Source organism: Canis lupus, chromosome 1 (genome assembly GCF_048164855.1).
Source record: "Canis lupus baileyi chromosome 1, mCanLup2.hap1, whole genome shotgun sequence".
Classification (NCBI taxonomy): Eukaryota; Metazoa; Chordata; class Mammalia; order Carnivora; family Canidae; genus Canis; species Canis lupus.
In genome coordinates, this window is record NC_132838.1 from 119,973,224 (window position 1) to 119,989,445 (window position 16,222).

General features: G+C 38.5%; 1 protein-coding gene across 8 annotated transcripts in view; it reads right to left on the reverse strand.

Annotated features, from left to right (window-relative positions):
* DPY19L3 (dpy-19 like C-mannosyltransferase 3) overlaps positions 1-16,222 on the reverse strand; it is a 69,555-nt gene that overhangs the window by 26,501 nt on the left and 26,832 nt on the right. For 7 of the 8 annotated variants that reach the window (XM_072782789.1, XM_072782779.1, XM_072782761.1 and 4 more), the window contains 5 exons: positions 15,121-15,242; positions 14,249-14,394; positions 12,127-12,250; positions 11,449-11,583; positions 718-849 (listed from right to left, as the gene is read on the reverse strand). In XM_072782789.1, coding sequence (XP_072638890.1) covers positions 718-849; positions 11,449-11,583; positions 12,127-12,250; positions 14,249-14,394; positions 15,121-15,242 — 659 coding nt within the window. Of the gene's footprint in view, positions 1-717; positions 850-11,448; positions 11,584-12,126; positions 12,251-14,248; positions 14,395-15,120; positions 15,243-16,222 lie in introns of those variants that run through there. The other variant, XM_072782788.1, reaches the window with a different exon arrangement.

Consider the following 16,222-nt stretch of genomic DNA (forward strand, 5'->3'; position numbering starts at 1 on the left):
TGCTTATGAGAAAGAAAACAGGCTCTGTGACATTATATGAAGAAAAACAATGGACTCTTAATTAAATCTCATGTAACTTTAAGAAATTTGAATTATTTAATAAAGCCAAAAGATCGGGTCAATGTTTTCAAATGTTTTCAATGTTTTCAAATGTGACACTCTATGAAGTGTCCCCTTATTTCTAAATGTATGTATTTGGATTCTCAAAATTCTCAGAGTTAATTTTAAGTCACTTAAAAATGACCATGGTATGGAACGATGGGGTAAAGAGCAGTGCTCAGTGCTGTGATATCAGTAATAAGGTGTCCACCAACTTGAAGGACACTGTGATGAACATATTTCCCCAAGCAATGGGTTCTTTTTACTCTTGGATTCACACGCAAAGGTTAAAGATTTTTGCTCTTTTACCTTTATATCGATGGCATTCAAATAAGCTTTTTTGGTTAATCCCTGAACTGAGATTCCTAAATCTCTAAGAAAAGATGTCAAAACAAAGGGATGGCCCATCAGAAAGCTTGAAAACAGAAATGCTAGACCATGCATGTAAAAAACAAACAAACAAACAAACGACCCACATAACACCTAAATAATGTCCTCAGTGCTTTTTAGTAGGAATTTGGTCATAAATCTTCCTTTCTGCGCTGTATAAAAATAAGGCCCAACCAACCACACAATTAAAAAAAAAAGTTTGCTTTAAGGACCAAAAAAAAGTCCTACCTGAAGTTTTCTTGCAATTAATACTGAAAGATTAAAACTGATAAGCAATGATCCAAGAATCATAGAATTAAAAAACTGAAGAATGCAGACCAGGAGCAAACCTGTCATTTGGATGCCATACAGCCAGGTTGCCTGCAACAAGCAAAGATTAGATGGTGAAATGGATTTTACTAAGAGACTACCACATGCTGATATGTTTTGGCCACTAGCTGGATACATTTCAAATTACAAATAAAGCAGGAAACACACCTAGCTTCACATAAGTCAGTAAAAAAAAAATCCCCAAAACTAAATCATTTACATACTGTTTATTTTCTTTTAATTACACAGCACTTTAAACTTTGTAACTTTAATTATGGAGGAAACAAACAGATAATATGAGGTATAAGAAGCAACAAACAATGGCATAAATATATTCTGGAAATGGGCAAAGGAGTCTGTAGCATTCAATTTTCTTCTGAATTCTTTTACAGTTACTGTGTACGGTATTTTTTCTCATATTTTGTTATTTCTGATTTTTCCAATATTTCAGGACTGTGCCAAATACTGCTTTATTTTCTGTGTGTGCTTAATTCCATTAGACTGACAACTCCTCCCAGAGCAAGGCCTTTGACTTTCCACCTCATGGATCTAGAGCAGGTGGCAAAGAGCAGCAGTCAAGAACACAAGCCCTGATGTGAACGGCACCTGTGCTAGAGTGCTGACTCTGACATAAACCAGCTGTGGGTCCTTCATGTGCTAGAACACGTTCATCTGTAAGAGAGGGATGACTACACCTTCTTCGGAGCTGCCATAAGGGCCTGGCATAAGGACCAGATGTGGGGGATCCCTGGGTGGCGCAGCGGTTTGGCGCCTGCCTTCGGTCTAGGGCGCGATCCTGGAGACCCGGGATCGAATCCCACGTCGGGCTCCCGGTGCATGGAGCCTGCTTCTCCCTCTGCCTGTGTCTCTGCCTCTCTCTCTCTCACTGTGTGCCTATCATAAATTAAAAAAAAAAAAAAAAAAAAAAGGACCAGATGTGGTAATGTTTTAAAATGCCTAGCACATAATGAGCACTCACTAAAGACTGCTCTTGGTGTAGAACTGTTGACAGGCTGATACAGAGAGAAGCAAAGCTCCTAAAATTTGTATGGAACCAGAAAAGACCCTAAATAGCCAAAGGAATGTTGAAAAAGAAAACCACAGCTGGAGGCATCACAATTCCAGACTTCAGCTCTTCTGTAAAGCTATAATCACCAAGACAGCATGGTACTGGCACAAAAACAGCCAAAGATGAATGGAACAGAATAGAGAACTCAGAAATGGACCCTCAACTCTATGGTCAACTAATCTTCAACAAGGCAGGAAAGAACATCCAATGGAAAAAAAGTCTCTTCAACAAGTGGTGGACAATGGATAGCAACATGCAGAAGAATGAAACTGGACTCCTTTCTTACACCATACACAAAAATAAACTTAAAATGGATGAAAGACTAAAATGTGAGACAAAAATCCATCAAAATCCTAGAGAACACAGCCAGAAGCCTCTTTGATGTTGGCTGCAGCAACTTCTTGCTAGATACATCTATGAAGGCAAGGGAAACAAAAGCAAAAATGAACTATTGGAACTTCATCAAAATAAAAAGCTTTTGCACAGCAAAGCAAACAGTCAACAAAACCAAAAGACAACCTACAGAATAGGAGAAGATATTTGCAAATGGCATATCAGATAAAGGGCTAGTATCCAATATCTATAAAGAACTTATCACAACACCCAAAGAAGAAATAATCCAGTCAAGAAACGGGTAGAAGAACAGACATTTCTCCAAAGAAGATATACAAATGGCCAACAGACACATGAAAAAATGCTCAACATCACTTGGCATCAGGGAAACACACATCAAAACCACAATGAGCTATCACCTCATTCAGAATGGTGAAAATTCACAAGTCAGGAAACAACAGATGTTGGTGAGATGCAGAGAAAGGGTGGCCCTCTTACACTGCTGGTGGGAATGTAAGCTGGTGCAACCACTCTGGAAAACAGTATGGAGATTCCTCAAAAGAGTTAAGAATAGCACTACCCTGCTATCCAGCAATTGCACTACTAGATATTTACCCAAAGATATAAATGTAGTGATCTGAAGGGGCACCTGCACCCTAACGGTTATGGCAGCAATGTCCACAATGGCCAAACTATGGAAAGAGCCCAGATGTCCTTCAACAGATGAATAAGTAAAGATGTGGTATAAATATACACAATGGACTACTACTCAGCCATCAAAAAAAATGAAATCTTGCCATTTGCAAAGACGTGGATGGAACTAAAGAGTATTATGCTAAGTGAAATAAGTCAATCAGAGAAAGATAATTATCATATGATCTCACTGATATAAGGAATTTAAGAAACAAAACAGGATCACAGGGGAAGGGAGGAAAAAAATAAAACAAGAAAAAATCAGAGAGGGAGACAAACCGTAAGAGACTCTTAATTATAGGAAACAAACTAAGGGTTGCTGGAGGGGAGGGGAGGGGAAGGGAGGGATGGGGTAACTGAGTAATGAAAGGAGCACTGAGTATTATATAAGACAAGAATCACTGAACTTCACCTCTGAAAATAATACAATATATGTTAATTAAGTGAATTTAAATTTTTTAAAAAAGAAGCAAAACTCAACCAATGTGTACACAGAACACATGCCACACAAAAAAAGTGACAGCCCCTAATAAAGAGCTGACACTTTCACAAAAAAGATTTAGTTATTTACTTGACAGAGAATGCACGTGAGAGCATGTGAGTGAGGGGAAGGGCAGAGGGGGAGAGAGAATCTTTAAGCAGACTCCCCGGTGAGCATGGAGCTCGAGGCAGGGCTTGATCCCAGGACCCTGAAGTCATGACCTGAGCCAAAATCAAGGGTTGGACGCTTAACGGACTGAGCCACCCAGGTGCCCCAAGAATTGATACTTTCTTTCCTCTCTGAAATTGGACAACTCCATATTTTACTGGAATATGAAAAATTCTGCTTTTATTTAGCAGCAAATTAGATCTCCCTCATAGTTTTGTTTTCTTAACCTCGAAGGAAACAAACCTATTATCAAGCATCTAAGGGCACAGTCTGCAATGGTTCAGTGCTTTTGCTTGGTGTTAACAGAAACTCGGATGTTAAGATTATAAAGACACAATATTTTATTGTTAGAGATTTAGAAGATCTAGGGAAACATAAGAAAGAAACAATAATGGATAGAAAGGTGGGCTCTAAAATCGAAATCCAACACCATTACCTACAGAAATAATATTGATTTCAGAGTGGTGTATGATATTTCATGTAGCATTTTACTTATTTCACATTATATTGTATCCTTTTCTCACATCAATGACTATTCTGTGAAAACTTAATTTTAAATGGCTACATAACATTCTACCATATGCCATAATTTGTCTGCCAGTGGACCATTTGTTTCCAGCTTTTTATTACTGTCTAAATTAATGTTATGAACATCCCTTAAAAAACAAATCCTCAGATCATAGTATCTGATTACACTCATCCACCCTTATCTGCCATGGATATGTTCCAAGACCCCCAGGGGATGCCTGATATCATGGACGGTACTGAATCCTATACATAGTACGTTTTCCCCTGTACGTACATACCTGTGATAAAGCTCAACTTATTCGGCACAGTTAAGAGATTAACAACAATAATCAATAATAAAAGAGAACAATCATAACCAAATATGGTACAAAATTTATGTGAATGTTGTCTCTCTCAAAATCTCTACTTATGCTGTACTCCCTCTTCTTGTGAGGTTACGTGGTAAGATATCTAGGTGATAAGATGAAGGGAAGTGAGTGATGCAGGTGTGGTGACACAGCATTAGGCTACTACTGGCCATTTATCAGAAGGTGGATTATCTGCTTCTCACCGTGGCTGACTGCACATATGAAACCGTGGATAAGGTGGGGGGTGTGACTTCTGTAGCTACTTAACTTGCTCACTGTTGTATACTTAGTGCCTAAAACAACACCCACTAGATCAGTGTGGCTCAATACATAAGGAATGAATGAGTGAATGAATGAATGTATTTCCTTAGGAGAGATTCCTAAAAGTGTAATTACTGGTTAGTGAAGAAATAGCTTTTCCTTTTTAATAACTTTATTGATATAATTCATATACCACAAAATTCACCTATTTAAAGTGTACAATTCATGACTTTTAGTATTAATAGAGTGGTGCAAATATGACCAGAATCTAATTTTAAGAGATCCTCGTCGTCTCCCCAACACCCCACCCCCCACCACCAAATTCCATAGTCCTCCCTCCTTACTCTCTTCCCCTCATTCCTGGCCAACACTTACCTACTTTCTGCCTCTAAGGATTCGCATATTCTAGACATTTCATATAAATAGAACCCCACAATATTTGTTTTTTCTGTGCCAGGCTTCTTAGCACTATGTTTTCAAGGTTCATTCATCATGCAGTAGCATGTATCACTACTTCATTCTTTTTTGCTATTGAACGATATTTCATTGTACCACATTTTGCTTCCCCATTTATCAAGTGTTGGGCATTTGGGTGGGTTCCACTTTCTGGCCATTACAGTCATGCTTCTATAAACATCCATGTACAAATTTTTAAGTGGATGTGTTTCCATTTCTCATGGGTATGTACGTGGCAGTAGAATTGCTGGATCACATGGTAACTCTATGTCTAACACGTGAGGAGATGCTAAATTGTTTTCCAAAATGGCTGCACCATTCTGTAATCCCGCCAGCAATGTATGAGAGTTCCAACATCTTCACAACCTTGCCAACATTTGTTATCATCTGTCGTCGTTGTTGTTGTTTTTAGATTTTAGCCATCTGAGTAGGGGGGAAATGGTATCTTACTTTGGTTTTGATTTGTGTTTCCCTAATGAGTAATGAGGCTGAGCATCTTTTCATGTGCTTGTTGGACATTTACATATCTTCTCTGGAGATATGCCTATCCAATCTTTTGCCCATATTTTATTGTTGAAAGAGTTCTTTATATATTCTGGAAGTGCCTTATCAGATACAGGATTTGCAAATATCCTCTCCCATTTTGTGAGTTGTCTTTTCATTTTAATGGTATATTTTGAAGCACAAAAGTTTTCAATTTTGATGAAGTCCAATTCATCTATTTTATCTTTAGTCACTTGTCCTTTTGATGCTGGATCCTAATAAAAAGGCTTGGCTTGCTCCGAGGTCAGGAAAAATTATTTCTGTCTTCTAAATGTTTTATAGTTAAAAAAAATAAATGTTTTATATAAAGTTTTAGCTCTTACAACCAGGCCTATGATCTATTTTGAGTTAATTATTGTGTATGGTGAGAGAGAGGAGTCCAACTTCATTCTTCCGCATGTAGATATCTAGTTATCCCAGCACCATTTGTTGAAAAGATTCTTCTTTCTCCATAATTATCTTGGCACTCTTGTTGAAAATCAAATTGACTGTTTATTTCTGGTGAAGATTTATTTCTGGTCTCTCAATTTCATTCCAATGATTGATGTCCATCCTTCTACTAGGATCACACTGTGTTGATTACTATAGCTTCAAAGTAAGTTCTGAAATTGGAAAGTGTGAGTCTTCCAACTTTATTCCTCTTTTTCATGATTGTTCCAGCTATTCTGAGTCCCCTGAGTTTCCACATGAATTTTAAGATCAGCTTGTCAATTTCTGCAAAAAATTAACCTGAGATTCTGAGAAGAATCAAGTTGAGTCTGTACAACAATCTAGGAAGTACTGCCATCTTAACAACAGTGAGTGTTCCAATCCATGAACATGGGGTATCTTTCCAATTTATATAGGTCTTTAAAATTCTCAATGTTTTACACTTTCCAGAGCATAAGCGTAAGCACTTCTTTTGTTCAATTTATGCCTAAGTATTTTATTCTTCTTGATGCCTTTCCTTCTAGGAAATATTGGTATTTTTTGCTCCATTTCCTATTGGGGTATAAATATTTTTATTGATTTGTAGGACTTCTTTAAGGATAACAAATCACTCATGAATACATTTAAGAAAATAAATATTTTGCCTGCCTTTTTTGAGTTATGGTGTTTTTTGGTGCTGCCAGTTCTTTTTTTATATCAAATAGGCATAATTCTAGAAAAAGGAACAGTTTACGTTGCAACAAGATTGCACAGTTTTATAAATGTAATGATAGCCTAGGTTCATAAGAACATTGTTGGTGAGCAGACAATGTAAAATTGAGCAGTACTGTATATTAGAAAGTTCTAGATTATCAGCAGTAGACCTGATGTTTGACATCAGCTCACTTCGCAATTCCCCAAGTTTCTATCCTTTGCAAAATCTGGGAAAGTTTCATTCTTTCAAAAGTACTTTTTAAAATATTTTTTTTCAGCCTCATGTTCTCTTTCTCCTTTGGGGATTCTGATTATAAGAACATTAGAGTTTTTGTTAGAGCCCCACAGGTCCCTGAGGCTTTTTTTTTTTTTTTTTTTTTTTCCAGTCTGTTTTCTCTTGTTCAAGTTAGGTAATTTCTGAATTGTTCCATCTTCAAGCTCACTGGTTCTTTTTTCTGACCACTCCATTCCTCTGTTGAGCCCATCTATTGAGTTTTTAATTGTCATTATCAGAGTTTTTCAGCTCTAAAATTTCCATTTGCTCCTTATTTTTAGCTTCTGTGTGTTTGTTGAGAATTTGTTTTTCATTTGTTTCAAGTGTGTTTGTAATTGGTGAAAAATTTTTATAATGGCTGCTTTCAATTCCTCATCAGATAATCCAACTTCTGTGTGTTGGTATTGGCATCTGTTGATTGTCTCTTTTCACTCAACAGAGATTTTCCTGGTTCTTAGTATAAGAAGTAATCTTCAATTGCACTGTATTATGTTATGGGACTCTGGATCTTTTTTAAATTTCTGTGTCAGTAGGCCTCCTCTGATACCATACCAGCGCTACGACAGTGGGGGAAGAAGGATGCTGCTCCATTATTTCCAGATGGGGTTAGATGTCTGGGTTTTCCACTTGGCCCCCACTGACTTTTGGGAGACCAGGGAGAGGAATGCCTCATTGCCAGGAGATGGTGAAAGTTTAGGTGCTCTACAAGGTTTCTGCTGATACCATCCTGGCTGAGAAGGGAAGGGATGCCACATTACTGCTCTTCGCATGGACTTCGTTGACACAGTGTGGGGTAGGGAGGGTGAAGGGAGAGAGGGAGTCTTGTTACTTCTGAATGGTGGTTAGAACCCCAGCTTCCCTGTTGGTTCTTTTTTCTTTCTTTCTTTTCTTTCCCTTCCTTCCTTCTTTCTCTTTCTTTCTCTCTCTCTCAAATATTTTATTTATTTATTAAAGAGAGACACACAGACATAGGCAGAGGGAGAAGCAGGCTCCTTAAAGGGAGCCCGGTGTGGGACTCGATCTCGGACTCTGGGCCCACACCCTAAGCCAAAGGCAGATGCTCAACCACTGAGGCCCCCCCCCCCCCGCCCCAGCTGTCCCTGTTGGTCTTTTCTGACACCATCCTGTCCGGCAGGGAAAGGGATATCTCATTACCACTGGATGAGGGCTGAAGGTTCTCCACATGGCCTTCACTGATGCTTCTGGGAGATGGTGAAAGTGCTGCCTCCCTAGCCAACTCCGTCTGACAGAGCCCTAGCAGAAGGGGAGAACCTTGTTACAGGTGGGTGAGGGTAGAAGTCTAGCTCCCCACTGACCTCCTGCTGATGGAGGTGGGAGTGAAGCTGCAGTTTTTTCTGTGCTGTTTGCCTGAAGTACTGCAGTTAACGTCCAAATGTTTTCTATCTTGCTAGAGATGCCCTGCCTCCCTTTTCCCAGTCCTTTTGTTTTTCTTGGGCCTTCTGATGGAGTCCATTGGTGTTTCCTGGTTGCTGACTTTTCCAGCACCTTCTCTGGGATATGTGAGGCTAAAAGAAAACCCAAGCGCCTCACTGCCATGTTCTTCCCCTGGGCATGAGGGCTCTAAGCAGCCTGCTTTCATTTCTTCCCCACTCAAAATCTTCTTATGTGTGTTTTATATATACTGTCCAGGGCTTTTAGCTGCACTAAGTGGGAGGAACAGGGAGCAGTACATTCACTCCATCTTGTCTGTAACCATATGGAGTACTTTAAAATTTCCTCTTACGTAGTGATCATTAATGTGTCTTGCAGTTTTCACAATGGGTTAATAAAACTTCATTAGCTTCCATATTCTTAGTCTTTAATGGAGCAAAAGTATATGCTTTATAATACCATCTACTGTTCTGCTCTGTATTTAAAACGCCTATACACATTTCTAAGTGAAACTTGAGCTTTTGATGGTAAGAGATTTTCCATCACCCGTGAAGAGATAAAATGTACTAAAGAGGATACTACTTCTTGTCACATCAGACTCTGAATTTGCATTACCTTTTTCTATACCAACAATTCTGACTCTCCCATTTGACATGATTAGAGGTCAGTGATTCCAATTTATGAAGAAACTCCAAGAAGGCTCCAAGAAGGTACACTTCAAAGAGCTGGTTATTTCCATATCCAATAGTAGCAACTTGGTTTTACAATTTAGGATTCTTTCATTATACTGATCCTCTCAAATTTTTGCTACTTATAACTACTACCACTAATATTAACATAGTTTCAACTAGGAAAGTTCAACAAAGTGTAGAAGTGAATAGGACAGAAATTACCTGTATCATTCGTTAGTTTTGTGTGTTTTGTATGTGCCCAAACAGTATCTTTTATTGTTTTCTATTTTAAAAGAAAACAAAAGTAATATGTGTTCATTAAAGAAAAATTCATAAGATTTAAAGGACAAAAGGAATTTAAGAACATGAATCATATCAATCACAGTCTGCCTACTGCTAATACTTGGTTGTATATCTTTCCAGAAACTTTTCTCACTTTCCCTATATATGTTTTATTTTTATTTTTTCTAGTTTTATGGTTTTTAAAAATATTTTATTTATTTGAGAGAGAGAGAGAGAGCAAGAAAGAGTGAGCAAGCAGGGGGAGGAGCAGAGGGAGAAGGACAAGTAGACTCCATGCTGAGGGCAGAGCCCAAGGTGGGGCTCGACCCCACGACCCTGAGATCATGACCGGAGCTGAAATTAAGAGTCCCACACTTAACTGACTGGGCCACCCACCTGCCCCATATGTGTTTTACTTTTTAAAAAGAGAGAGGTAAAAGAATACTGTTACACTAATAAACCATATTTATTTAACAATACCCTATTGCTATTGACTTAGGTGGTTTCCAGCTAGCTTTTTCTTATTACAGTACAACTAAAACAAACATGTTTGATTATTTCCTTAGGCTAAATCTCTAGAGGTGAAAGTGTCAGTGAGAAGGAAAACACATTTCCAACTTTTCTGTGAAATCATGCTGCAGAAAAATGTTACATATTTGTTTTCAAAATGTCTCAACATATTTATTTTTTATGTGAAAATGTACAGAACTCTTTTGAAAGTACTTGGTAGAAAGGGAGGAAACGTGCTATTACATACAAAGAGAGAAAGGGAGACCAACCGGCTCAGGAGTGCATGCCATGGAGAAATACAAAGGCATCTAGGCTCCCCGTCCCCATGACCAAGCTACGAAGAGATTCCAAAACAGGAAAAGCAAATCTAAACAGACATCACTTCATTTGTACACAAGGCTTTCTGAGGCACCTGGAGCTCTCCTACCATCATTTAGTATCCTATATATGCACTTCACACACACCCACACACGACACACACATTAGTTTGCTCTAACTACTAACTACTTGCTTTCCTTCATTTTACCTTCAGATCTTCCCCACAACACTCCATCCAAATTCCACTCTTCTTATTTGTGGCCCAGCTGGAGCCTCCCACTTTCTAGCCTAAAAAGAACCTTCTTGGACTTCTAGCGCTTATTATTACTAGGAATTAGACATCTAATTGGTCTAGTGGTCCACATCCTTATTTCCCATGCTGGAGCACACACACGATGTCTCACACAGGTGCCACTGCTCTGTCGTGCCTCCCCACTACCCAGCAGATGGACAATGTCCACTCGCTGGTGGACTTCAATGTTTCCTAATTCAGATTCAGTCACTCTCTCTAAAGACTGTTGTATCTCTTTTGACATGGAATAAATGAATGCGATTCTTTTGCATTCAACTGTCTTGCTGCCTCAGAATTAGAGAGAATATTTTATTATACTGGGAAATACATTACGGTTACTTAAGAATAGTTACAATGAGCAATTTTTAAAACATACACAATACATTAAAACACGTTGCTGCACGTGAAAAATACTTTGCCATTAAATGACAGCAGCACACATGGCTGTCACACACTGTAAGACAAACAACGGCTCCCTGTGTGGCCTTTGGTCAGGCAAGAGGAATTCCCATCTCACACTTGATAAATGTCACTATGAAGATTTTATACAGTACCACAGAAAGGTGCTATGTACCCACTGATTTCCTTGCGGGACCAAGGCAATACATTGTAAGACATTTTATAAGAGCCATCTTACACTTTAAAATCTAAATCATCTCTGTAAAGGACAACTGATCTAGACATTTGTGCTCCAGATAAATCCATCTTTTAATGTAAAATAAACAGAATAAAAGTTAAGGTGGTCAGAGAGGCTGCACAGATTATTCAACTTCAATTGACCACAGCATATTTACATTACGGCTAAGAAGCTGCTTCAACTTTATTGTTCACGTGTGCACATTTTGAACTCATTCTGTGATATAAAACACTAAACAACGACTATCTTGAACGAGCAGAAAGCAAAGCTTACCTTCACTGCTGGCAGCATGTCCAAGGAGTCCAGTGTGAAGAGCACTAATGCTTGCATCAGCATCATAAATTGATTAAATTGCCATGTCAGACTAAAGAGAAAAGTTGATATGAAAATGGCAAGAAGTGTCAGCCTCTGTAAAAAGAAAACCTTTGTATAATTTCCACGTCTCTAGTAATAAAGAGCCCTGCAGACAAGTTCTCTCAAGAGCAGCCAATATCTCTATAAACCAAATAGAAAAACCATAAACTGTTGCTCTGAAAACCCTTGCATTTGTTATTTAAGCTCTAAATATCCTAAAGTGACACTGGGCATATAAATATTCACATAAGGTATGTGTACTCCACAGTATTATGGAAGCGATAATGCACCAAATCACATCTCAAGGGCAATGGCTTAAGGATTCTGACAGTTCTGCAGAAATTGTGTGTGGGTTTGCTGCAACTATTTGAGGGCACATTATGTAGAGTACATTTTTAACATCAAAAATGAAAACATTTTCTTTGCAAAGTAGGAAAGGGCTCAGAAAGGGAAAACTTAATTTAACTCAAGTTAAAAAGTCGGTCACGGAATAAGAACTATTCACATGCGCTGAGACACCATGCACATCACATTTTCTGAAGCTTCCTCAACAAAACTGGAGAATTAAAAAATATACGAAGTATCATAAAAACTTACTTCAGAAAGAGGCTGTAAGTTTGGTCGCAGGAAATATGTAATTGCTGCTATCTGAATTGCAAAGAATGGTAGAGCCCAATTCTCCCTCAGTGGGATGGTAAACTCAACTCTTGTAGTATCTATTCTGCACAGAGAAAACACAAATGGCCAAAGGAGTAATTTTTGCTACCATTACCTGAAAAGATTTCCTAAGATGAAAGATACAGGACATTAAATATGCTTAGATTCCGGTTATCAGTTCTCAACAATAAGGATTTCTCCTTACCGTTATCATTCCTGTAACATCAAATTGCACTGAGAAAATTTAAGGAAACTGTTCACAGGTACACGGCTAGCTAAGGAGTAGGACTGGGCTCCAAGCCATGGTAGGGTGACTCCAAGACCCAGGAATATGCACTTATTCCTAGCTGCCTCGAGCTTTTTTTTTTCAAGTTCATTAGTGCAAACTGGCAGCCTGTCACGTTCTCCCTCTCTCTAGTTCTTTGGTGCTTAAATCTGAATATTAAATTTGTCACTGGGAATAATTTGTAAAAGCTTCTTGTCCGTTTGGAATGTGAACCAACAAGATGGTCAAGCAGAGCTAAGTTTTCACCTTTGTCCACAGTACCAAGAAGCATCCCCACACAGATGAGGTATTCAATAGATGTCTTCTACTTCCTCCTAATAGAACAACAAATTTGGCTTTCATGTACTCTTAGCAATAATAATATACAAAAATGTTAAGAGGCAGCATAATGGTGTTTTCATACTCTGATTTCTGACTGAGACTTAGCTGGGTGAGTGTGTGTGTGTGAACGTATGTATATAAAACTTAACTTTTTAAGCTTTAATTTCATCATCATTCTGGAGTGCCTGGGTGGCTCGGTCAGTTGCACATCTGTCTTTGGCTCAGGGTCCTGGGATGGAGCCCTGCACTGGGCTCCTGGCTCAGCAGAGAGTCTGCTTTTCCCCCTGCCCTCCTGCTGTTCACACTCTCTCTCTCAAATAAATAAATAAAATATTCTATTAAAAATTAGTCATCTCTACAGTGGTTATAATATCTATCCTATAGGATTGTTAAAAGAATATATAAAAAAAACATTTTGGATTGGGGCAGCCCCGGTGGCTCAGCAGTTTAGCGCCACCTTCAACCCAGGGCGTGGTTCTGGGGACCCAGGATCGAGTGCCGTGTTGGGCTCCCTGCATGGAGCCTGCTTCTCCCTCTGCCTGTGTTTGTGCCTCTCTCTCTCTCTGTCTCATGAATAAATAAATAAAATCTTTGAAAAACCAAAACCAAAAACAAACAAACAAAAAAAACCCCAAAAATCATTTTGGAAAGTGGTTAGCAGTAAGCACTCAATTAGGTCATAATAAAAAGTAGTTTGCTTAGGATTATAAAATAAAATCAATTTAGAACTTAGTGTTGAATGTTTAGAACTTAGTGCTACTCAATGTTGTGTTGCTCCTGTATGTGGGTCAATAATTCAACGTATCCTATGTTTAAAAAAACACAAACCACTATTTTGGGCCACCTGGGTGGCTCAGTCTGTTAAATGTTTGCCTTTGGCTCAGGTCATGATCCCAGGTTCTGGCCCCATGTTGAGCTCCCAGCTCAGCAGGGAGCCTGCTTCTCTTTCTCCCTCTGCTCCTCTCCCCTCCCAGGCTCTCACTCTCTCAAATAAATCAATAGAATCTTTTAAAAAATGCTATTTTATGCTCTAGTATTTAGAATCATAGATATCACCTAAGTAATAGAAGAACTTCCTTGCATTTGTATAGTGCTTTATGCTTTGTTAACTACGAGCCCCACACAACCCTATCAAGATTGATAGTAAAGATACCATGTGGAGCTAGGTGGCCGGAGACATAATGATCACATGTCAAATTGGTAACAGGAATGGAATTATTACGATGATTGTCTTGACTTGTAATTCAATGTTCTGTTCCTCGGCTGGAAATAAATATACAAGTAGGACTATCTACATTGTTAAATAAGACAAATAAACACGGCTGGGGAAACCAGAGAGAGAACACTCTCATACAGACAAATGTGGCGGAACCACTTCCTCAGAACTGGAAATAAAGCATCTTCACTGTAACTTACATCTTAGAAAGGGAAGGGGGAATACGGATTCCAACTCACCTATTTGTGACATACCAGAAAGCCGCTAGGAGCCCTGACAGCCACGTACCACTGAGGAGCCAGCTGGTGACGTAAAGGGCTGTGACATAGATCGCCTGCAGTCCAAACAAGGTGTAAATATAAAAATAAACTGGCTCTAAATATTTCTGTAAAAAGGAACAATAAAAAAAACATTTGTTATGGAACCCTTAATTACCTTTTCATTGTCACTTAAAAAGTATGACAGTGGAGGGGCGCCTGGCTGGCTCAGTTGCTAAGATCACGTGACTCTTAATCTCAGGGTCGAGAGTTCAAGCCCCATCTTGTGTGTGGAGTCTACTTTAAAAAACTTTTTAAAAATAGGACAGTGGAAATTTAATATTTAGGAACTGGGTGTTAATTACCAGCAATAAGCCTACATCAGTCCTTTCTATGCAAAAGTGTGCTAGCAGGCTTTCTTCCTACTATGAGAGTAGAAGAGGGAAGGAAGCTCTTGAAGACTCTGGCTTCATTCTTTAGACAAGGTTTACATTTAACTTTGTCCAGTACTGGCTTATTTACATGAAGTGGTCATTGTGATTTGCTAATTTCCAATTTTTTAATTTCAAAGATAAGGGAGGCATGATTACACATTTCTAAATGAAAATACCTATCAGCCTCTAGACTGCACACACGTATCATTGGCCCGGAGGCATCTACACACAAAAAAAATCTTATAAAAACATAAATAAAAAACAAAGTTCACAACACATCTGGAGAAAATTAGGATTTTGTTGCTTTTCTACCAAGCCAGTTCAAGACCAGAATAACATACGTGAAGGTTTCAACTTTATAATAGCAGATTTTGACTTTCATGTGATATTAACAATTCAGTGTCACAGAATACAACATACCTGTATGGGCAGAACTCTATATAAAATACTGAGAAAAACTTCTTGGTAAATATTCATTCGCTGAAGAAGGTTAATTGTCCTCATAGACTCAGTTTTGTTATCATATATTAAGCCATGAAAACCTAAGGTTGAAAGGTTGATATTTGAAAAATCAGGAAAAAACAATTATAAATTACTCGTTCATTTAAAACTATTAACAGATTCTTTAGTGTGTGCCAGAGAATGTGCTAAGCACTGGGGATAGAATGGTGAGCAAAAAACATGGTTCCACCCTCAAGGAGCTTACTGTATACTAGATGGACATTTACATGTTTATACAAACATAAGTGAATTGTAGCTTGAGTATGTACGATATAAAAAACACCCATGTGCTCTTCTACAGAAATTTAGGTCAAGAGGATTTTATATCCCCACTCTGCCCTCTTGCCATGAGACCTATAACTATCCCTTTTGGGGCTATAAGTAGCCTATGGGTTTGGCCATTTGACTTGTCTGACCAATGGCACGTGAGAGGATGTGACATCTTTTACCAAAACATAATGCCTGTTTCCACCCTTCAGTGTGGCCTTTTCCCTCTGTCAGGACAACAGCAGGTTCCAAATAGGGGCTGGATAATAAAAGCAAGAAATAAACCTGTTTTTATAGAATTCCGTTGCTACACTGAGGTCATGTGCCTCTGTAACCAAGCTAAACTAATTAGTAGAAGGTTTGAAGAGACAGTTCATAGAAGAAAATATACGTACAGTCCTTATACATATGAAAAGATACTCAACTTCGCTCCTACTGGAAGTGCAAATTAAAACTACATTGATACCATTTCTCACCTCTCAGCTTGGAAAGGAAATTAAGAAATCTGACAACATCCTCTTTTTTATAGTCCTTATGAAATTAACAGATTTAGGTAATGATCACCAATGGTGCTAACCCATCAGGTGAAAGGCTAATTGAGAACTTATTAATGGATCAGTCTCAACCCTAAAAGAGATAGTACACATCATGTGCCCCCAGTGTGGAAGTGTACATCACCATGCAGGAAGGACTCTTGCTAAAACAGAACCTAGACCTGAGCAAGCCTCTAGATCTAATTACCAATTAATAGGAG